This window comes from Vitis vinifera, chromosome 2, assembly GCF_030704535.1.
Source record: "Vitis vinifera cultivar Pinot Noir 40024 chromosome 2, ASM3070453v1".
NCBI lineage: Eukaryota > Viridiplantae > Streptophyta > Magnoliopsida > Vitales > Vitaceae > Vitis > Vitis vinifera.
In genome coordinates, this window is record NC_081806.1 from 15,780,430 (window position 1) to 15,804,239 (window position 23,810).

Genomic DNA, 23,810 nt, shown 5'->3' on the forward strand with positions numbered 1-23,810 from the left:
GATCATATCATGCATTATCGACAGCTCATGACTCTCGATATGGGCAACGACGCGTTGCTATGCAAAATATTTCCCGCCAGCCTACAAGGGCAGGCCCTCTCATGGTTTCATCGCCTACCTCCCAACTCTGTTGACAATTTCAGGGAATTATCGAAGGCTTTCGTGGGACAATACTTATGCTCCGTTTGACATAAACAGAACATCAGCACTCTGCAAAACATAAAAATGCAAGATAACGAATCCTTAAGGGAGTTCGTGAAACAGTTTGGTCAAGTCGTACTTCAAGTAAAGGCTTATAGTATGGATGCTATCCTGCAGATCTTCAAGCGAGGCATCTGTCCAGGCACTCCATTTTTCGAATCACTCGCTAAAAAGCCTCCAACAACGATGGACGACTTGTTCAGACGTGCAAACAAATACTCAATGCTCGAAGATGACGTACGAGCAGCCACCCAGCAAGTCTTGGTTGCTGGACAGGCATCTAGAAGTGGCGCGGATAGAAATGCCAAACTTCCGAACAGGCCAAGGCCGTTCGATCAAAGGTAGGAAGGGCCAGGTCGCCCGGAAAGACCGCCCCTCACGCCTCTCTCCATATCATATGAGAAACTTCTCCCTATGATCCAAGGCATGTCCGACTTCAGGTGGCCTAGACCCCTCGAAACGGACCCATCCAAAAGAGATCATAGCAAAAAATGTGTCTTCCACAAGGAGCATGGTCACACAACTGAAGAATGCAGGTGCCTCCATTATTTGGTCGAAAGGCTCATAAGAGTAGGACACTTGAAGCAATACCTCCGCTCAGATGCTGGAGGTAAAAACGCTTCTCAAAACCACAACACTGGAGCCCCCAGGGCCCCAACCGCCCCCAAAGCCGTTATAAACTATATTAACGGAGGCCCATCTGACGAGGAGTATGACTCCAAACGAAAAAGACAAAAGTTGTTGCGGGCCGCATCGGTACATGAACGTATCAACTCCATCCGGCCTGGGATATCTGGAGGGGGCCCCCGCCCCATAGATGGGACAATCATTTTTCCACCAGTAGACTCCACTCGGATATTGCATCCGCACCGCGACGCCCTCATCCTGTCCCTAGAGATAGGAGACTTCGACGTGAGGCGCATCCTGGTCGACCCAGGCAGCTCAGCCGATCTTATACAAGCATCGGTCATTAGCCACATGGGACACAGTCTCACAGGCCTCGAAAACCCTGTGCGAATCCTATCCGGATTCAACGGGTCATCAACTACGTCATTGGGAGACATTGTACTGTTGGTCCAAGTTGGCCCAGTCACTCTCAACGTACGATTTTCGGTGGTACAAGATTTATCACCCTTCAATGTCATATTGGGGCGCACATGGCTACACTACATGAAAGGCATCCCCTCTACATATCACCAAATGGTAAGTTTCCTTACCAAAGATGGGCAAATTGATCTATATGGCAGCCAGTTAGCTGCTCGCCAATGCTACCAGATAGCACGAGAAGCAGGGACTAGCCAGGAGGATGCATCCCTTCCTCAGTCCAGCCTTGCACGTAGCCAATAGCAATTATTGGGTCCGGCGGACAAAGATCCCCCGGCAGCGGATCCCTTGCAAACAATCCAAATTTCAGAAGAAGGTACTCACCTTACGAATATCAGTTCCCTCCTGACATCGGAAGAAACCCAGAATATGCAGAACGCCCTCAGACAAAACCATGACGTCTTCGCATGGGCACATTCTGATATGAAAGGAATTCATCCCTCCATTACCTCTCATAGACTCAACGTCTTACCAACAGTCAAACCCATCCGGCAAAGGGTTAGGCGTTTTCACCCGGACAGGCAAAAAATTATCCGGAGTAAGATTGACAAGTTGCTAGAAGCCGGATTCATCAGAGAAGTGGATTACCCGGACTGATTAGCAAATGTAGTAGTGGTACCCAAAAAAGAAGGCAAATGGCGGGTGTGCGTTGATTACACCAACCTCAATAATGCATGTCCAAAAGACAATTTTCCTTTGCCACGGATAGATCAAATTGTCGATTCCACAACTGGGCAAGGGATGCTCTCTTTTTTGGACGCCTTCTCCGGATACCACCAAATCCCCATGTCCCCGGATGATGAAGAAAAAACAGCCTTCATAACACCACATGGTCTCTATTGCTATAAAGCCATGTCATTCGAACTCAAAAATGTTGGCGCCACTTATCAGAGACTGATGACAAAGATCTTCAAACCTCTGGTCGGCCGCACAGTAGAGGTATATATTGACGATATCGTGGTCAAAAGCAAAACCCGAGAGGAGCATGTCCTCCACTTGCAAGAAGTTTTCCACCTCTTAAGGAAGTATGGCATGAAGCTAAACCCTTCCAAATGCGCCTTTGGCGTAAGTGCTGGCCAATTCCTGGGATTTATGGTCAGCCAAAGGGGGATAGAGGTTAGCCCGAATCAAGTGAAAGCGGTCATGGACACACCACCCCCCAAGAACAAAAAGGAATTACAACGCCTCACAGGCAAGCTTGTCGCGCTTGGGCGTTTTATAACCCGATTCACTGATGAGTTGCGACCATTCTTCTTGGCAATACGAAAAGCTGGAGCCAATGGGTGGACAGACAGCTGTCAAAACGCTTTTCAAAAAATTAAACATTGCCTCATGCAACCGCCCATCCTGAGCAACCCCATCACTGGTGAAAAATTATACATGTACCTAGCTGTATCAGAGTGGGCGATCAGCGCTGTTCTATTCCGCTGCCCCTCACCCAAGGAGCAGAAACCTATCTACTATGTCAGTAGGGCATTGGCGGACGTAGAAACCAGGTATTCAAAGATGGAGCTAACGGCCTTAGCTCTTCGCAGTGCTGCCCAGAAACTCCGCCCCTACTTCCAAGCACACCCGGTGGTCGTGCTAACTGACCAGCCCCTTCGCAACATTCTGCACAAACCGGACCTAACCGGAAGAATGCTTCAATGGGCCATAGAGTTAAGCGAATATGGAATTGAGTTCCAACCCAAGCTATCCATGAAAGGCCAAGTCATGGCTGACTTCGTGCTGGAATACTCCCGAAAGCCTATCCAGCATAAGGAATCAAGTGAAAAAGAGTGGTGGACTTTGCGGGTCGATGGAGCCTCACGATCATCCGGATCCGGTGTAGGGCTCCTGCTGCAATCACCAACGGGGGAACATTTGGAGCAATCCATCCAACTAGGGTTCCCTGCCTCTAACAATGAAGCAGAATATGAGGTCATCCTATCCGGATTGGATCTCGCCCTGGCTCTATCCGTCTCCAAGCTCCGGGTTTATAGCGACTCTCAACTCGTGGTAAGACACGTTCAGAAGGAATACAAAGCTAAAGATGCGCACATGGCACGATATCTGACTAAAGTAAGGGACACTTTACAACGATTCCCCGAGTGGACAATCGAAAAAATCAGACGAACTGAAAATGGGCGCGCCGACGCCTTGGCCGGCATAGCTACCTCCCTCCCCATCAAGGAAGCAATATTGTTGCCTATATATGTGCAAGCCAGTCCTTCCGTAGCAGAAACCTCCACTTGCAACACCATCGAGGTAAACCAAGCAGATGGCCAAGAATGGACGAACGACATTATAAAATACCTTCAGACAGGCACTTTGCCCAAGGACCCAAACAGGCACACAAGATTCGGGTGCAAGCCTCCCGCTTTACCCTAATTGGGGGGCACCTGTACAAAAGGTCTTTTACAGGTCCCTACCTTCGATGCTTAAGTCATTTAGAGGCCTTGTATGTATTAGCAGAATTGCACGAGGGAGTATGTGGAAATCATTCTGGAGGATGATCTCTAGCACACAGGCCCCATTCTCAAGGATACTATTGGCCAACAATGAAGAAGGATACGGCAGCCTATGTCAAAAAATGTGACAAATGTCAAAGGCATGCCCCCATTTCGCATATGCCGTTAGAGACACTAAAACCAATTTCAGGCCCTTGGCCCTTCGCGTAGTGGGGCATGGACATAGTGGGACCCCTCCTAGTCGCACCCGCCCAGAAGAAATTCCTACTCATCGCCACGGATTACTTCAGTAAATGGGTGGAAGCTTAAGCATACGCTAGCATCAAAGACAAGGATGTCACTAAGTTCGTATGGAAAAACATCATCTGCCGCTTCGGAATCCCCCAAACCATTATAATCGACAATGGTCCACAGTTTGATAACATCGCCTTCCGAAATTTTTGTTCGGAACTGAACATCCGGAACTCATACTCCACACCGCGTTATCCTCAAAGTAATAGGCAAGCAGAAGCCACAAACAAAATGTTAATCATGGCTTTAAAGAAAAGGCTCGAGCAAGCAAAAGGAAAGTGGGTGGAGGAGCTACCCGGAGTCCTATGGGCTTACCGAACCACACCCGAACGCCCTACAGGAAACACTCCCTTTGCCCTCCCATACGGTATGGACGCAATCATTCCTACCGAAATAGGGTTACCCACTATCCGGACTGAGGCAGGAAAGCAGGATGATGCAAACGCAGAGTTAGGAAGAAGCTTGGACTAGGCAGATGAAGTAAGGGAAAACACATCCATCCGGATGGTAGACTATCAACAAAGGGCATCCGCTCATTACAATCACAAAGTAAGGCCTAGAAGCTTCAAAAATGGTACGCTGGTCCTTAGAAAAGTTTTTGAAAATACTACTAAGACAAGAGCAGGAAAATTTCAAGCCAACTGGGAAGGCCCCTATATAGTATCTAAGTCAAGTGAAAGTGGAGCTTATCATCTACAAAAGCTAGACGGAACACCATTACTCAGACCATGGAATGTGTCGAATTTAAAGCAGTATTACCAATAAATAAAAAAAAAGACAAGTGCAAATGTGAAAGAATATACGTTTTATTGATATTTGTAAAAGTTGTATACAAAGGGTCCTCCGGACTACAAAATACAGCGAGAAGATAGCAGTACAAAAATTATTACAAAAAGAAAAGCTCTCATTGAGCAGGCTTGCCGCGCAGCTTCTCCTCCTCACCCGGGGGAATTGAAGGGACATCCCGCTTGATGCCATGTTTCTTCATACAGTAGCGATAGCCGAAGAAGTACATGTCGTTTACTTGCTTCTGGTAGTCCGCTTCAAGTTCCTCCCTTTCTACAGCAAACTCAGCCTTCAGCTCTTCTTTTTGCGCTGATAAACGCAACTGAAAATCTTCTCTCTGCTTTTTCTCGATAGATACCTCCGTCCGGAGTTGCCTCACCTCACCCCTTAGAAGAGCCTTCTCATCCTCCGCCTCAAGCAGACGAGCATCCAAAGTTTCCTCCCGGCTCTTTGCCTCAACAAGCTCTACCCGGAGAGCCTCGTTATCCTCTCGAGCGGCGGATAAACTGGCTTCGACCTGCTCCAGTTTCAAGCGCATCTTCTCTTCATTATTTTTGCGCTGAGAGACGAAGGCCTTCGTATAATCAGCGGTCCGCAGTAGGTCAGAAAACAGATCGTGTTGTTGAACCATGCCGCGAAGACCGCTCACCAGTTGCAGAAAAACACACCAACAAGAAGTACATAGTTACAAACCATGCCACAAACACATTAGTATGGCAAGAAAAATCAAGAAGTAAAAACTATACCGTTTCCACCACTTCGAACATTTTTGCTAAAGGCATGACAACGTCTGAGTCGGGTGGAATCCGTTTCAGCTTTTCTTCTAACTCCGCGTAGCTAAAAGCGCTAGCAGAGATACAAACTGCATCATCAACTGGATTCCCCCCTGATGAAGCATTGGAGAGTGGCTCCTCCTCCAGTTCTGGGGCCCCATCAATCTCGACCGGCTGAGTCGCTCCGGGTGAATCCCCATCCGGGACCACCACCGGGGCAGGTGGGTTCTCTGCTGCCATCTCCGCCTCGCTCTCCTCCGGATGATCATCCTGGACGGACGAGCAACTGACTTCGATGGTTTCAAAGAACCGATCCTGAAGCCACCCGATGAGGCCAGACTTTAGGTCCCGAGTCGGACGCGACCTCCTTCTAGCTGGCCCCTTCACCGGTACAAGGGTAAGGGGGTTTGGCCCGCAAGGAGGTAAACTCTGACTCTCTGCCCCCATTTCCTTCATTGGGGATGTCGTAGGAGGCAATGCTGCAGCACAAGAAGCCTCGGCTGTGTCCCTATCCGGATGGGGAGAGCCGGGTTGATTTATTAAAGTAGCTTCTTCAGCCAGAAGAGCCAGACGGCCAGCCACTGACATTGAAGGCCCTGAGTGGTTCAGACCCGCGAGATTTCCGGGGCCGCTTGAAATAGAGGGTGGGACGGGATGTTCCGACTCTCTTATTGTTACTTCCTTCACATAAGTCGAAAGGGGAATTACCAACTCCTTCGGAGGAGTTGGAAGTTTTATTTCTTTACCCTTATTATGAAGAACCAGCTTCCTCTTATTCTTCTTTTTTGCTGGAGCTTCACCTGGAAGGGAGGCTGCGCAACATTTTTTGCCAGGAGCCTTCCGCAAAGTTCCCTCTTTCCTCCTTCCCTCCAGATCGTCAAGGAGTGCTCGGCGTTTCTAAGCGTCTGCCTTTTGCACCTCCTTGTAGAAAGTGAGGTCTTTCAAAATGTAATGCTCCCCAGGCACTACCTTCTTTGGCAGCTTCCTGGGGAGAATATTGACGATATACTCTTGGGACTCCCTGACAACGGCTAACAGGTTTCACGCAGTGAGCAGCGTCTCATGATGCCTCTAGGTGGCGGAGATCTCAAATAACTTGTTCAGCCGGGCGAACGACGCTTTTTCTACCCACTCAACTGCGCGACCCCTCTTGTCCGGACCTGCAGTATCAGCAAACAAAGATGTTAAGCCAGATGATAACCCTCCTAAGCAGTACAACAAGATGAAGGCCGGACAAAACCAGCAAACTGCCTTACTTGGAAGCACCAACGAATGATTTGGGGAAAATGGCCTATCCGGATGCCCCAAAAGACCAGCCCAGGCACCCCGGACCAACACATGTCCCTTGGCTCCTCCCTTTGTTGAATCTGGCAACTCAGTCACCAGTTGAAGGGAAGGCAGGTGGGCAGGTGGGCAGCCATGCTAAATATGTCATTCTTCCCCTTCTTCAGGGAGTAGACAAAAAGAACCTCCAGCAGGGAGAGGTCCAAGTTGAAAAGCAGACTGAGAACGCTGCATCCCATCAGCACCCGGACTATGTTGGGGTGGATGAAGGCTGGTAGGATCTGTGTGAAGTGAAGGAATTCCTTGAACAGAGACGGGAGAGGGAACCGGAGCCCAGTATTGAATTGTTCCTTTGTAAAAGTGATGGCATTGTCTTCAGCTTTCTTAGTAGACACGGCCTCTCCATCTAAAAATTCCAAGAGCACGCCATTGGGAATACAGAAACGTTCGCGGAACTCCTTCACACTCAATTTATCAATAGATTTCTCAGCACGGGCATCTTCGGACGAGCTAGATGAGGTAGCTTCCTTGTTCGCAAACATTTTTTAGCCTAGGGCTGCAATGGAGTCTACATGAAAGAAGGCCAACAGTCAATAACCCCCGAAAGAGCCCTAGAAACCGAATAACAAACTCCCAGTCGCAAAGCAACTAGCCCAACAAACCAACAACAAACCACAAAAGCAAACACAACGAAGCAAAGACAAAGATAAGCGAACGTACCGAGCGTAAACTGGAAAAATAGGGTGGAAAACCACACTGCAATCACCGTCACGACGCGAATGTTGCTAGCAGAAAACCCTAGAGCTCCCCTCAAGAGCGACGATATACAGAAGGTAGAAGATAAATGCACTAGCAGAAAAACGCATAAGGAAAAAATGCAAAAAGAAGGAACAATCTGCTATTTATAGCGAGACAAGCCTCTCGGTATTTTAAACATTCAGCTGTGCCATTATTCCAACCAACACGCTGCCTAGGAATACCCAGAGTCGACGGCTCATCATAAATGCTTTTTCTACCTCGTCGCCCCCGCTTGCCACGTGGCCCAATCAAGCAAAAAAGTCAACTTCAGTTTCCAAAAGAAATCATTTTTAACCCGCCCATTTTGCTCAGGCAAAAATCGGCAAGTTAAAAAGAGGGGCACTGTAGGGACCCCTCCTCCTGAGGCCGCGTGGCACACATTTCCTAGTGACACGTGGTACGTATTCTCATCTGGATTACCCAATCTGGATTTCCCCAAGGGTACACGTGGCGCGCTTCTCCTATCCGGACTTCCTCAGGGAGAAGTACACGACACTCGCAAATATCACATCTGGACGACCGACATATCCTATCCGGATATGTTTGTCCGAATCATTGACTGAGTAAGCAAGTCTTGCACGTTATCATAACAGCCTGCCATGGCCCACATTCCGCCACCTGCAGAGTGAAAGGACAGGAATGAAGTGACAACAAGTCACTTCCCATGATCTCTGACAGCCGCGGCACCTCCCACGATCTCTGTCAGCCGCCCTATGAGTGATGATGGCCCTGCCACCACCTAGGGGCATCATGACAAGCCAAAATATCTCCCTACCATTAAAGAGGGAAACAAAGCTTCTGATACTTATATATATGAACCTTCACACAAAGAGGAAGGTAAGTTTGTTATACCTAGTAAAAGGTCAACTGATTTATCTCTCCTACCATGGCTGACAAAACCATCGGAGGGTGCGTCCGGACACCCCATCCGGACGCCTTTTTCAGGTACAATTGAATCAAGAACCTATATTGGTTGAGATCATGCGTCCATCCATTTGGCAGCTACGTGGATCGCCAGGGACGCGAGGCCTCAACAGCTTGTGCTGCACATATATTTCTGGTTACCCAAAAATTTGGACACAATCTTGAAACCCACTCAACTTCTTTCCAGCACTACATCTAATAATCTCCTTTTAAAAACCTATAACCCTCTCAAGCTTTGTGATGCCCTGGAGCATTTGCTAATTGCTACCAACCATAGGGAAGACCCCAAGGAAAATACTCAAAAGTTTGGGCCACCGGGAGACTCTATTCTATCCCAAAAAAATTGCAGAAGAAGGCAAGCACAATGGTCCTCTCTTTGGTGGATTATGGATTCTTCCAATACTTTCAAACAACACTATGCATAAAACCGGCACCTAACCCTATGCCTTCTGATTTTTCAACCCATTCACTTTTCTTATGGATTCTTTGATAAGTAAAAGATTGGGCTTGGTTGGATATATTATTTGTTTTTTGTTTTTGAAATTAGAAACTTTTATATAAAAAAGGTAAAAACTCTTATACAAAAATAATATACTCACCATATGTCCTTAAATTTTTTTTAATCTTCTATTCTAAGAAACAAAAAACAAAAAGTGTATCCAAGCCAACACTTAGGCTATGTTTGGTTCCCGGAAAATGCTAAGGAAAGGAAAAAAATGTAGAGGAAAATGGTTTTCTTTAGTTTGGATGACATGGAAAATATGATGGAAAAAAAAATACAAAGGAAAGTATTAAAGAAAATATTGTAATATTTTCTCTATTATTTTCCTTAAAAAATAACGAGGAAAATAAGAGAAAAAGAGAAGGGAAAAGGGGGGGGGGGGGATTTTATCGGGCTCTTGTTCACCGAGGCTTCACCTCTCACTTCCTCTTCATCAATGGTCATGGCTTCTCACCGTCGTCGACCCTTTCAACGGCCACCACTATCACTCCGACCACCTTCCAGTGCTGAAAACCTACCCTTTTCAAGCACCCGAGTTCCCATGGATGAAGTGCGCTCTTCAAATCAAGTTCCCATGGATGAAATGAATTCTTCAAATCCAGTGAATGTATTCAGATCCATGTCTTCAGATCAGGTATGAATTGAACTCCAATCCACCTCATCCTGTGAAAACTCGGAACCCAAGGTAATCGTTCTCTCTTGGGTTCTCTATTTGGGTTTCTAGGTTGCTTTCGCCTTTCCCGTTTCTTAAATTTCACCAGAATTTTTCTAAACTTTCTTGGCTTGTTGCTTTCTGGATTTGATCTGATTTTTACCCTTGATGTTCTGCTATTGTTTACTGGCTTATGGTTTTTTCATAATTTGGTTGGGGGAATGGGTCTATAGTTGTGTATTGCATATATGTATCTTATTGCTGCCTCTGAGTGCTTGGTTATTGTTTTGTATCATTGTTGGTGGCATCAATTTTTGGAAGGTTTATTACATATATGCTGTAATTAGGCTTGTGTTTATTGCATATATGTTGTAATTGGGAATTTGACATAGTGTTCACACGGGAAATGCTTCATTTGATCCATATTACTTGGTTTTTTCAATGACATGTGAATGTATATTTGACAAGAGAAGACGGGTGGCTCTTCTGGCAATGGTAAGTTGATCGCTAACCAGCCACACCAGACCCTCTTTCATCATCATACTTAGTTTTTTGAATTACACTTCATTTGTTTCTCTTTAATAGCCAAATTGGTTGAATTGTCTAAAAATGAATCAAATTCCACATATGACTTGGCACAAAAATCACCTCAATTGATATCATTCCAGGGGATTCCCAAATGAGTCTCTGTATTTCTTGATTTGCTCACATTATGAGAGTAGTTATAGAACTTAAGTTGTACAGTAAGCATCAATTGTACAATAAGCATCAACTGGTAGGCTATGATCATTATGACTCTCTAGGTTGTGAAAATCTAAACAACAGCATGTAAAATATTGTCTTCGAAATCTATTTACAACCCAAATAAATAAATAAAAATTGCAAATCTTCATTGTTGTAAGTCTTATTATGAAAGAATATGAACATTACAAGGATGAAAAAACAAAGAGTTCACATACAGAGGCTATCAGAAAACAGAGTAAATGCAGGGAGCTATGTAAAATAAATTGAATTGTCTTGACTATATTGACAAACTGTAGATAACATATTGGTAAGGCAAACTGGATAATGAGGAATTCCTTACAAAATTTGTTGCTGAGACATTGCCTTCATGAATTAAAGGTTGTGCAATCCTTCCTAATCTCTCCTTGGTCACCAGTTTTGACGCAAACTCTCCCAAGCCTCCTCATTACGGTGATGAAAGCTCCATTGAACTCACCTGGGTTGTTGGCAAAATCAGTGACTATAGGCTGAGATGAAGGGTCACTGAAGAGCGCCTCATCTGAAGTGAACAAACCCTTTCCTGCCACCAAATTCTGGTAATACCTTGGTTAAAATCATTGAGAATTTAGTTGTATTGATTCTGATATACATACCTTCTCCCCTCTGGCTTGTTCCAATCACTCCATCCGCTAGGAGTTATCATATCAACAATCCTGTAATTTGAGTAAACTGCTGTTGAATATTCACCCCAAGCTCTTCTTAGGTAGATTTTTCCAGTTCCAATGATTGTGCAGTTTACAAAGGAGAATCTTGTGCCATCGTTAGGTGATTCCATACGATGAGATGCAATTGCTCCTGAAGTTGTCGTTATTGATTCGATGACACATCCCTAGTTCAACACAACTTCAAGTATCAAAATCATACAGAAATACCCAACATTTGGATTGAAGCAATAACAGTAATTTCTATTATCAAAATGATCAAGATCAACCCCTTTACCTGATAGATTGATCTTGCCCCATCAAAGATAAAGTCAATGCTTCCTTGGATGTAACACTGGTTAAAGTAGTGTGTTCCAGACAGATCCATGAGCCAAAAGGATTGTTTGACTCCTCACAAATTGTCGGGATGATAATGAAAAACAAGTTCCCCATATTTCCTGTGCATAACATACCAGCAAAATATATGATCGACAGTTGTTGGTTATATTGAAAATGGTGTACAAGATGGTGTCATGATCCAGAATGGTAAATTTGACATCTTGCCATCTTACTGGTTTGTCCAATGTTTGGTCAGGCATGGTATTAGTGATGCATATGACTTGAAAATAGTTACAATCACCTACCTGCTGAACAACAACCAAGTATAAGTGCATGTAGATGTTGGGGTGGTCTGGTGATTTTTATGAGTATCCAACCAAGTGCTAAGCCAATGATAAAAGTTAGAAGTATATTCACTAGCATGAGCCACCTATAATTTAACCAAAAATTATAGGTGAAACAGATAGAGAATAAAATGAACTTAAAGCAACAATTGATGAATGGGAAGTATTTTAAGAGTGAACAGAACTGAACTCACATTGTAGCCAAACTACTAGCTGTAACTGTATCACCCAGGTTGCTAGCTACCAGCGCAGGATAGAATATATAGAACACAAGCTACTCAGAACACATCAAATTTTGTTGTCATGGGTAGGGATGGAGAGAGTGGGACACAAGAATATATTCAAGAAGAAAAAAAAACATTTATGAGCAAGCAAGCATATACACCGCACAAAATTAAAAAATTAACCAAAAGAAAACTTCAAACATGGATCTCTTAGAGGTTTGAAGCTATAAAGCAGTGTAATGTCAACTAAATGGCTTACAAGAGTATGAAGATGCATACTGTTCATCTTCAAATTCTACTCAAATGGCAAGGGTAGTCCATGTGATGTCCAAGAATGCAATAACCTCCAACCAACACAATTTACAAAGCTAATATTCCTGTTTTGGGTGTTCCATTTCCATGATTTTCAGTTTAATTGCAGAGAATGCACCAGTACCCAAAGTCGAATGTGTGTATTACATCCTAGAATACATATAACTAGATTCTAGAATTGCAATGTATTCTGTTGCAGACCTAGAAGACCACAGTCTTCAAACTAGAAAAAGAACGGTTTTGTTGCTTCATTAAACTCCCCTCTTTAATTGTTTCGTCTATGTGAGTAAATTACATTGACCTCATCTGAGAATGGGCCTGATGAGAGGGACCTGAAATTCAAATTGAAATTTTCAAACAGAGATCTCCAAGCAATAACATTAATTATAAAAAAAAACTAATAATACTATCTTCTTAAGATTACTTTTTCTTTGACTCAAAGCAGGAATAATGCTTTCTCAAAACTTTTTCTATTATTTGTGCAGCCAAAGCAAGTTCATCCTGATAAAAATCCGAGTGACCCTTTGGCAGTTGAACGATTTCAAGTAAGTTCACTTCTTTGTCATTCATTCATCATCTTCTTCTTAATACTCTACTCTCCTTCATTCATCCCAAAACCAAGTGGAGGACCAAGTATTCTTAAGTAATCATACAAATTTCAAACTGAATATTGAACTTAGAAAGAGTTTCATTTTGTTATCATGCTTTAAACTAGACATTTCAACTCTAGTAAGGTTTGTTTTACTATTTCAAGAAGTGGTAACTTGTCATTAATTTAACTATCATAAATTATCATAATCAATCTTAAATTAAGTTAATTTAACTATCACATTTCAAGACTGAATAATGACTTTACTAACTCATTCCTCTTACTTTGCTATCACGTAGACTTATAATGAAGAGTGGCAAAGACTTAGAAGATGGGCTGCAACTTGTGTAGCTATGTATGCTACATATGCAGCAATTCTTGTTTCAATTTATCATCACTCAAACTATTTGGAGAGATCAATCTCTAATGAAGGAGATTATGAACGACATGCTTTGATGGAAAGACTTACACTAATGGATAATGAAGATTGTTATAATCAACTACGAATGGGAAAGGATGCATTCACAAGACTAGTAAACATTCTTCGGGGAATAGGTCGTCTTAGAAATAGTGCACATAGTAATGTAGAAGAACAAGTTGCCAAATTCCTTCACATTGTTGGTCATAATTTAAGGAATAGAACTATGAAATTTTATTTCAAGCGTTCTAGTGAAACTGTTAGTCGTCACTTTCATCAAGTTCTTAGAGCTATAATATCTTTAGATGATGTCTTCTTAAAGCAACCTGATGGATTAAAGTGTCCTCAAGAAATCAAGGACAATACCAAATTTTTGCCCTACTTTAAGGTAAACTTACTTATCTAATAAACATCATTAGAATATTATTTATATTTCAAAATAAACTAATAATTTTGTTTCTTTATAGGATTGCATAGGGGCGATTGATGGGTCATATTTTCGTGTAAAAGTGTCAAATGATGTTGTACAAAGGTATCGAGGGCGAAAGTACTATCCAACACAAAATGTTTTAGCAGCATGTTCCTTTGACTTGAAGTTCACATATGTTTTACTTGGTTGGGAAGGATCTGCATCAGACTCGAGAATCCTAGATAATGCATTAATGAGAGATTTTGATAAATTGATTGTTCCACAAGGTGATTATTGGTGATTAGATAATAATTTATTAGCTCAAGTGACTATTACTAGTAACAAAGATCCTTTGTCTATGCTTCTTAAGTAAATATTATTTGGCTAATGCGGGTTTTCAGCTAAAAATTAGATTTCTTACCCCATATAAAAGCACTCATTACCATTTAAAAGAGTATAGTGTTCATCAACCAAAAAATGCTTGAGAGGTTTTCAACCTTCGACACTCGTCCTTGAGAAATGCAATTGAAATAACATTTGGTATTTTGAAGGAAAGGTTTCCAATAATAGCTAGTGGGACGGAGCCACATTACCCTATTAACACACAATCTGATATTATACTAGCATGTCGTATCCTCCATATCTATCTCATGGGTGTTGATCCAAATGAAAGATTAATAGCAGAGGTCGATAGAGAGCTTTTTAGCGAAGAAGCGGAGTTTGAATCAATGGTCTTGAGTTTAGCTAAAAAATGCAAGGAATGAGAAATCTTAAGGGAGAAAATAGCCATGGATATGTGGAAAGATTACAATAGAAACCATTGATGAGTCCTTTTATTTTATGGTTCTTTTCTTATATAGTTTTTTGTGTTTCATATTAAGTACGATGATTGTATTTAGAACTATAACTCATCTAGTTAAAATCACACTTTGAATGAGTTACAATGAAGTTATTATTATATCTCCTCCTCTTGACTTTTCATTTTAAACATATATATATATATATATATATATATATATATATATATATATATATATATATATATATATATATGTATTATTATTTCAGATGGAACATAGTGAAGGCTTTGAAGTACACAAAAGTGTAAGTGAAAAAAGAAACTTGACTTGGATTGATGAAATGGATAACCTTTTGGTTAATCGATTAATGGAGCGAATGCATAAATGGCAAAAGATAGGAGGAGTCTTCACCAAGACAGCTTATGCAATGGTTGCGCAAGAAATTGGGGAAAATTTTGAATTGAGTTGTAACTTGGAGCACATAAAAAATTGAATGAAAACTTTAAAAAAAAAACTTTAATGTTGCTTAAGAAGTTTTACAAAATGGTAGTGGATTTGGTTTCAATGAATCAACTCAAATGATCGAAGCTACCACGGAAGTATAGACTACCTACACTAAGGTGAGTTAATTATTATTTTTGAGTTATTAGAAATAAAAATTTTGCATGTAATGTAGAGCTATAAATTTCTAATAGACATTATCACAATTGAACTCGAGTTTTGTTAATATTTGTTTTTTCTGATGTTAAAAGGCACACCCAGGAGCATCTCAGCTCAGATACAAACCTATTAGAAATTATGATAAGTTGTCCATTCTTCTTGGAAAAGATTGAGCAATAGGAAGTCTTGCTGCAGGTGCAAAAGAAAGACAACTTCGTTGGGCCTAGGAACAGAATTTGGATGGCACAATTCAATTAGGATCATCACAACATGGGATCAAAGATGAAACATTTGCTTATGTTGAAAATGAAGCAACAACTGAGACATCTTTCTCATCTACAAATGCATATGTTTCTGCACCAAAGTCAAACAAAGAAACAAAAAAGTGAAAAACAAAATATGCTGATATTGTAAGTGAAGAATTGAGGTCAATTAGAGTTGGAATGGATGCAGTTGTTGCGGCTCTTGATAGAAGCAACCTTCAAAATTGTACAGAAGAGCAATTGTTTGAAGAGATTGCTAAGATTGGAGGCATGAGTGATGTATCTCATAAGAAAGCATATCAAGCTCTTACCGGTGATGTGAGTGCAGCTCGAGCCTTCCTTGCTTGTCCAATTGATAGGCGTAAGCTTTGGCTGTCAGTTAAATTTGGACCTACTTTTTTTATGCCTAATTTGAGATGGAGATTATTTTTATTTTTAGTTTTACTTTTGTTTTGGGACTATACGTTAAGTTTTGATATTAAAACTCATGGATGATAGTTGACTATTAGAAATTGATCTATTATATTTTTAGACTTACGAAGACTTTTTTTATTCATCTATCTTTTCAACATGTTATTCAATTATTCCTTTGTTTGGTTAGCTAAAAAATGGAGGAAATTATGCTTTTTTCGGTTTAGACCAGCTTGTTGTTTCTTGAGTTTTCAATAATTTACAAATTGAATTTCAAATTCTGGACTTCTTTTTTCATTGAATTATCTTATTATCTATGTTTTTGCGGCTACCAAACAAAGCACAGAGTTCAGTTTGATTGTCTCAGGTGCTTAAGGTGATATGTTTTGTATAGATAATTGGGAAACTTTTGATCGTGTTTTGTTTGTTTATTTTGATGATCTGTTGCCTTGGAACACTAAGATGTCTTTTTGTAGTTTTTGTTTTTCTGTGGCAAACTTGATAATTTCTTTTCTAGTGATTTTTCTTTTAGTAATTAAAGGGTTTTTTGATATGCTGTAGCAGTTTAATCAGATCATAAATTAGTTTTGTGATTTTCTTTGGATTCTTGTTAATTCTGGAGGCCTAGGGCAGTGAGATTACGGTCTCTTTGATTCCAATTAATTTAATCAGTCTATGATTAAATTGAGCTTTGAACTTGTCTTTTTTTTAAAATAATTAAACAAGGTCTTTGTTCATTTAAATCGATTTACTTTGATTGAAAATCATGTCATGTTTTCCCTAATTTAGGCTGATGTAATTAAATCGAGATTTGAATGCTTTTTTTTTAATGGTTTACTATACATTTAAAGTAAATTAATAATGTAGGCAAAATTTTAAAACATGATAATTTCGTCGTTAAAAGTTTTAAAATATTATTATTCTTTTTTGATAAAAAAAAATTATATAATCTCAATATTTATTTTTAAAAATTGACGGATTTTTTATGAGAGGTAAAAGAAATTAAAAGAAGAAAAACATATTTTGTTTTAAACGGTAGCTTCAACATTCATGAAAAATGAAACTTGAGTGATTAGATTGGTTGGGTTGGTTTGGGCCTATATTTGGAGATTTTGAAGGAGCTCCTTAGTGAGTCTTGGCCGAATGTAAGATCGAAATATGTAAAAATAAAAAGTTACTATTTTTTATACATAAATCTTATCATTATTAATAAAAAAATAATAACAGAGACTTTTTATGAGCAATGTTTTATGTCGAAAAATTCACGTTTTTCAACAGTTTTTTTATTGAATTAATTGATTTTATTATTCAACAAATTAATAACCATTTAAAACAAATTGTTGATTTTATTTTCCTTCTATTTTTCCTTAACTTTTTTTTTTTCCCTTGAATTTTCCAAGGATAACCAAACAAGTGAAAAAAATTATATTCATTTTCTTACCTTTTTCTTTCCTTCCATTTTTCCTCTCAATTTTACTTCTCTCACATTTTTGGGGAACCAAACAGAGCCTTTGTGACTTAGTGAGCAAGTATAATGATCAGTTGATTTTTATGAGTGGATCAAGTCAGTTCTCTAAAGCATATTTCTTTCTTTTTTTTCAGGGTTGTTGTTTTATTGTCACATTCGTATCACATTTTCACTTATATGATAAAAATTAATATATATATATATATATATATATATATATATATATATACACCATATAATTAATCAAATGGCTATGTAACTTAGTGCTTCTCAACCTGTTGTGTTAACCAGCATATCTTAGTAGCGGACAAATGAGCATGGGAGGCCGGAACAGGCAAATGAGTTTAGAAAGAAGAATGGGGAGCAACAAGTTTTTGGAAAGGAGATGCTTCTTCCAAATGCCTCACCGCCTCTTTCTCACATCACACTTACCAGTCAAATTCCCTCCTACCAGTAAACCTCGCATGCTTCTCCCCTAAGTCATCCTCCTCCTTTCCCCCTGTAAAACACACTACCTCTCAATCTCATTCCAAAAATACCACCTATCATGTCTGTCCATATCATAGTGTTCCCATGTTTTGGCCAAGGCCATCTCCTCCCTTGCTTTGAGCTCTGCAAACACCTCGCCTCCCGCACCTTCAACACTACCCTCATCATCTCCTCCAATCTCTCCTCCTCCATCCCCTCCGATCTCCGCCGTATTCCTCTCATCCACATCTTTGAGATCTCATCCTCATTTCCTCCTCCTCCTCCGCCATCGTCGCCCTCCCCGGATTCCGATCCCATGAGCCACCATCATCGCCACCAGCATCAGATGGGTACGGCCATCGAATCCCTCCTCTCTTCCAGATCCACATCCCCAGACTACGTCCCACCCCTCTGTGCCATAATCGATGTGATGATGAGCTGGAGCAAAGGTATTTTTCATAAGTTTAACATCCCACTCGTTTCTTTCTTCACCTCCGGTGCCTGCTCCGCCGCCATGGAGTACGCCTCCTGGAAAGCCGGCGCCTTCAACATCAAGCCCGGCGAAGTCCTACCCCTTCCCGGCCTACCCGAAGACATGGCCTTGACTTACTCCGACCTTCAACGCGGCCCTCACGGTCCTCCTGGCGGCCCACCTGGACCCCCCGGTTCAGGTCGCCCACCTGGACCACCCGATGCAAGAGGTCCACCACGGTCGGGTCCCAAGTTCGGGGGGCCACCCAAACCAGGGCACCAGCCACCGTGGGTCGTCGAGGCAGCGGGCTCGATCGCGCTTATGATCAACACGTGTGACGACCTGGAGCGTCCGTTCATCGAGTACGTGGCCTACGAAACCGGAATCCCGGTCTGGGGTGTGGGCCCGCTTTTGCCAGATCAGTACTGGAACTCATCCGGTTCGCTCCTCCACGATCGAGACATCCGACCCAACAGGAAATCCAGCTGCACTGAGGAGGAGGTGATCCAGTGGCTAGACTCCAAGCCCCGTGGATCCGTCCTCTACGTGTCATTCGGAAGCGAGGTAGGTCCTACCATGGAGGGCTACGCCCAACTGGCGCTTGCATTAGAAGCCTCGAACCGGGCATTCATCTGGGTGATCCAACCCGGTTCAGGCCGGCCAGGTCCACCTCGACCACCGGGTTCAGACTCAAACGAAGACAGCGGATACTACCCACATGGATTGGAGGAGAAAGTAGGGAAAAGAGGTCTGATAATACGTGGGTGGGCACCACAACTGTTGATACTGAGTCACCCATCGACAGGTGGATTTCTCTCACACTGTGGATGGAACTCCACTGTGGAGGCAACAGGGCGTGGAGTGCCCTTTTTGGCTTGGCCAATCCGTGGAGACCAGTACTACGATGCGATGCTAGTGGTGAAACATCTCAAAATTGGGTACATGGTGTTTGCTAAAGATGCTTCTGAAACCATCGTAAAAGAGGCCATAGTTGACGGAATAGAGAAGGTGATGAGTGATAAAGACATGAAGAAAAGGGCGGAGATGATAAGTGGTAAGTTTGGGAATGAGTTTCCGGCGACTTCGGCTGCTGCTTTGGATGCTTTTAGGGATTTTATCAACCAAAGGGCTCCATAAGCACTTATAATTAATGTATCATCCATCCATACACTTTTTTTTTTTTTTTTAAATGTATTTACATATCATGTATCATGGAGGCCTAACGTATTAACAGTACGATTTTATAAGCTTTAGTCTCAATTTTTGCCCTTTGATGATATTACTAAAAGGAGGCCCGGTATAATAATAATAATGATAATTTATCTTTTAGTTTTTTATTTGGGTGTTCGATAAAACTTAATATTTATTATTTAATAATTTAAAGTCATTTCAATTTAAATTATATTTGAATTATTAAGTTAAAAATTATTATTTAATTTTTATTTTAAGTACTAAAATTATTTGATAAAATTAACTTAAAATTTATTTTAAATTATTAAATTGATATATTAATTTCTTATAAATTATAATTGAGGCAAATAGGATCAAAATAATAATAAAGGTCGTGGAATAATAAAAAAAATCATGAAAATAACAATGAATGTTTTAAATCCAACTCACGTACCACTTTAATAGACAAACATCCCAACCTTGGAACATGCTACAATCCCACGTGGCAAAGGACAAACATCCCAACCTTGAACATACTACAACCCCACGTGACAAAGAGCTAACATCAATATGTCAAACCTTCTCATTGATGCGAACTCTTGGAGAAAGATTAGTATGTTATTCTTAAAAAACTTTTATTTATTAAGCAATGACCCTTCCATTTGACATCATCAAAATGACTAAGGCTAACTTTTGTCCCTACTTGACAAGTGAGTCTCGCAATTAAGCTCCCTTCTACCTTTGTACTCGAGAGCCAATCTTCATTCGATTAAAGGAAACATTTGCACGCCTTTGTTATCTTTTATGAAGTATAGGGTAAAAACATAAAATAAAGATATGAATTTAAAAATAAATTAATTGTTTTCACTTATTATTTAAATTTATTTATTATCTTAAATTATATCATTAAATTATTTTATCATAAATACTTAATTTATTTAAGTTATTAAATTGATTTACGAGCAAAAGATAACTTAATGGTTAGCCCTCAAATAATTTATGACAATAGCATGCAACCGCGGATGAAACAAAGAGTCCATGCTTGAAGGGCCTAAATTCTATTTTTATTTCCAAGCAGATCCACTAAAATAAAAGTATATACGACATCTTATCATTAAGATAAATTATTAAAGATTAATTAAAATTCAACAAAAAGATTCAATACAACTTTATATTATATAATTCTGATGCTAAAAATGTGAAATGTTATAAAAAATAATCATCGAAAATTTTTAAATGTACTGTCAGTTGCAAATATTATTAAAAGTAACATGTAATTATCAAAATGGATATGACAAACTTTTAAATTTAAACAATTTCTTTATTCCACTATATCAACCAAGCTTTAATTAAACAAATTACTATTTTATTTAAAACCCAATTCATAGTAGTTTCCTTTCTATTTTTTTTAAATATAATATTTATATTTTTATACTTTAACTAAATTCAAGTAAACATGATAATAATAATTTTTTTGTAATTTATATTTTGACGATGAGCATATATATATAAAGGAAAATTATAAATACATTCACCTAAACTCTTTTCACATCTACCCTATTGGCGCGTTCACTTAAAAACTTAAAAACTTCTAAATACATCCACCCTACAATTTTAACAAACCCAAAATACCCTTTCCATTATTCTCTCTAAACCCATCTTCTTCTTCTTCCTTTATCCTTCAACTACAAACCCTGGTTACAAATCATGTTTAAAGTTTATTTAATATCATAAGCCTATTGTAACTATGGTCATAACTAACTTTTGATTAAAAAAAATAAAAAAATAAAAAACTTGTTAAAATGGTTGAAAAACAATTTAGAAGGATATATGTGTAATTTAAAAGTGAGAAATCATGAATGGCTAATGTAAATAAAGGATATCCGGTCTTAGAAGGTCTAACATAATTGAGACATTCAATCCTTTAATTCCAAACTATGTTTGGTCCTTGAGTGTTAGACATCGACTAGACATTATTGGCTTGGGGGATTTCATTAAGGGGCATTTATAAACCTCCCTAAAATAAAAGATAATGAAAAAAAAATATGTAAAAAAAATCGTAAAAAAAAAAAAGGATTACTATACAAAAAAAATAAAAATTCATGATAGACAAATAAATCATGATGACCTTTGAAAAATGGCCTTTCAACTGTTTCAAAATTGATTTCAAAATCCATTAGATTACTTGAAATCATTTTTCATTTACTTTTACTAAACAGTAGCCAAAAGTAAATTACAAACGAACCCTCCATATGGAGTGACATTTAACAAAGACACCAACACAAAGAAAAACAACTTGGGAGTTTGAACAAGCATTCTACGATGGAATTCTACAAAGCCAGACTAAGAAGCAGCTTATGATGTAATGTATTCAACTTGGATTTTACTGTGAGGTTGGTGAGGGCATAAAAATTAAACACCCACCTGCTCATGAGCCACAGCTTGTTCGACCTCCATTCTCATCCGGTTATTGATCCATGTATGCTGATTATGTCGGGAAATTCATCTATAGAACTCAGCTTCTCCAGGATCAACCTCTCTTGCTTGGCATCTATGTTATAATGTAGTTAAGATTTCACACGCTATCTCATTGAAATAAAATTAAAGTAGGCCATGTATATGAACATCATATCTCCATTAACAATCTAGCTTAACTATGGACACAGATTGTGAGGATACATTCCTGATCAGGATTCTCAGTGAAATTGGAGTGCAGGGCATTCCCGACACTGTCCACAATGGCCGAGGTGGTCATGGATGATTCAATGCAGAGAATGGCTGTGATGGCATCTAGTCTGGTGACCTCATTTCTGAACATCAGTCTTGCATGTGCTGCAACATTACCAGAGTTACCAGAGCATCATATAAGTAGGAAGGTTGTGTTGGAAAGTCCATGGAGGGAGAGATACCTTGGGCTAACCGTATCAAGCTTTCTAGCATGCGCACGGTTGTTCTTGCTGCATTACTTGAATTAGTAAAATGGATGATCTAAGCAGGTAAAAAAAAAAAAAAAACAATATGAAAACATTGAACTAATCATATGGGGTTGTTAGGTGAAACCTGCATTATGTGTTGCTGATCTTCTTTGGAGTTGATAATAACTTGAAATTACTTTCTCAGCTTCCTTTGTCAGAACCGGTTTGAAGTATCCTTTTACAAAGTGAATGTACCTGCAACACACCCTCAGAATTTAACAATCGTGGTTGAAATTCTTGCTTTGGATCTGGCATGCTCTAGAAGAAGATGAAGAATTTTGTCCATGGTACTAGCGTCAATTTCTTGGTTGCATCTGTAAGTTATAATTTACTATTTTAAGAGATTATTACTATTTAAATCAGAGAAAAACTACATAAGAAAATCTGCATTAGATAAACCCAAGGTGGGTTCAAGTAGACTAAAGGATTGATCAAAGGAAGAAACCCTTGAAACTGTCCTATAATTTAGGATTTTTCTCTTTTTAATCTCTTCTTGTACAGCTATAAATTAGTTAGGAATTTTTCTCCTTTCAGTATTCTTCTTGTAAAACTATAAATTAATTAGGTTTTTCTCCTTTTGTTCAGCAGTAAATTAGTTATTAGAAAATTTGAATTGATTTAAATTACTGTATATATCAGGAAGTCTCCTCTCCTGGGATAGGGGAGGCTAGATATATATTCTGGTGTATCTCTTGATTTTGGCTGAATACGAATAATTCAGAATTCCACATGGTATTAGAGCCAACACTAGGTTCTTGGTGTGCTAGGTGAAAACTTTGAGTGCTGCATGTCCTTATTTGATTATTTTTCTGTGGTGTTTTAATTCCTCAACCTTCATTGCCATGTTTGATTCCTCGACCTTCATTGTTGATTTCTTTCTTATTTGTTCTGTCTATGTTCATCACAGTTATGTCTTAAGTCAAACCATACTCCTACCACCAGTTCTACTGAGGTGACATTTAAAGTGTTGCTAAGCCAAACCATGGGGGAACTACAAAACCTGCTTGCCACCTTACTGAGAAGAATTATCTTCAACAGTTTCAATTGGTGTGAACCTTTCTAAAGGGCAGGGGAAAACTGTGTCATTTAATCAGCACAAGACCAAAGCCTGAAGATCCAAAATTTCAAAGTTGGGATGAAGAGGATTCCATGATCATGTCTTGGTTATGGAATTCAATGACCCCTGAAATAAGCAGAACATGTATATTTCTTACAACAGCTAAGGAGATTTGGGAAGCCATCCGACAAGCCTATTCAAAGGTATGAGATTCTACTCAAAATTTTGAAATCAAGGTGAAG

At 39.9% G+C, this 23,810-nt stretch overlaps 3 protein-coding genes and 1 long non-coding RNA gene across 5 annotated transcripts in view; 2 read left to right on the forward strand and 2 right to left on the reverse strand.

Moving 5' to 3' along the window:
• The first annotated feature begins 225 nt into the window (after nucleotides 1–225).
• LOC104877451 (uncharacterized) lies at nucleotides 226–1,703 on the forward strand. The gene is made up of 3 exons (XM_010645694.1): nucleotides 226–542; nucleotides 642–1,302; nucleotides 1,542–1,703. Exons 1-3 carry the CDS (start codon nucleotides 226–228, stop codon nucleotides 1,701–1,703), a joined length of 1,140 nt encoding a protein of 379 aa, XP_010643996.1.
• Nucleotides 1,704–10,645: 8,942 nt separating this feature from the next.
• On the reverse strand, nucleotides 10,646–12,779 carry LOC104882571 (uncharacterized). The gene is made up of 4 exons (XR_009464984.1): nucleotides 12,067–12,779; nucleotides 11,762–11,911; nucleotides 11,488–11,647; nucleotides 10,646–11,377 (listed from the first exon to the last, which is right to left on the reverse strand). It is a non-coding gene; the product is annotated as an uncharacterized LOC104882571 (long non-coding RNA).
• A 4,878-nt stretch (nucleotides 12,780–17,657) lies between these two features.
• Nucleotides 17,658–19,613, forward strand: LOC100263727 (scopoletin glucosyltransferase). The gene has a single exon (XM_003631455.4). It carries the CDS (start codon nucleotides 17,974–17,976, stop codon nucleotides 19,501–19,503), a length of 1,530 nt encoding a protein of 509 aa, XP_003631503.1. The 5' UTR covers nucleotides 17,658–17,973; the 3' UTR covers nucleotides 19,504–19,613.
• A 2,104-nt stretch (nucleotides 19,614–21,717) lies between these two features.
• Nucleotides 21,718–23,810, reverse strand: part of LOC100243188 (probable DNA helicase MCM9) — an 87,072-nt gene continuing 84,979 nt past the window's right edge. The window contains exons 17-20 of one of the 2 annotated variants that reach the window (XM_002263702.4): nucleotides 22,597–22,706; nucleotides 22,446–22,493; nucleotides 22,216–22,368; nucleotides 21,718–22,087 (exon numbers count right to left, since the gene is read on the reverse strand). In XM_002263702.4, the coding sequence (XP_002263738.2) occupies nucleotides 21,996–22,087; nucleotides 22,216–22,368; nucleotides 22,446–22,493; nucleotides 22,597–22,706 (403 nt within the window). In that variant the 3' untranslated portion in view covers nucleotides 21,718–21,995. Of the gene's footprint in view, nucleotides 22,088–22,215; nucleotides 22,369–22,445; nucleotides 22,502–22,596; nucleotides 22,707–23,810 lie in introns of those variants that run through there. The other variant, XM_019225089.2, reaches the window with a different exon arrangement.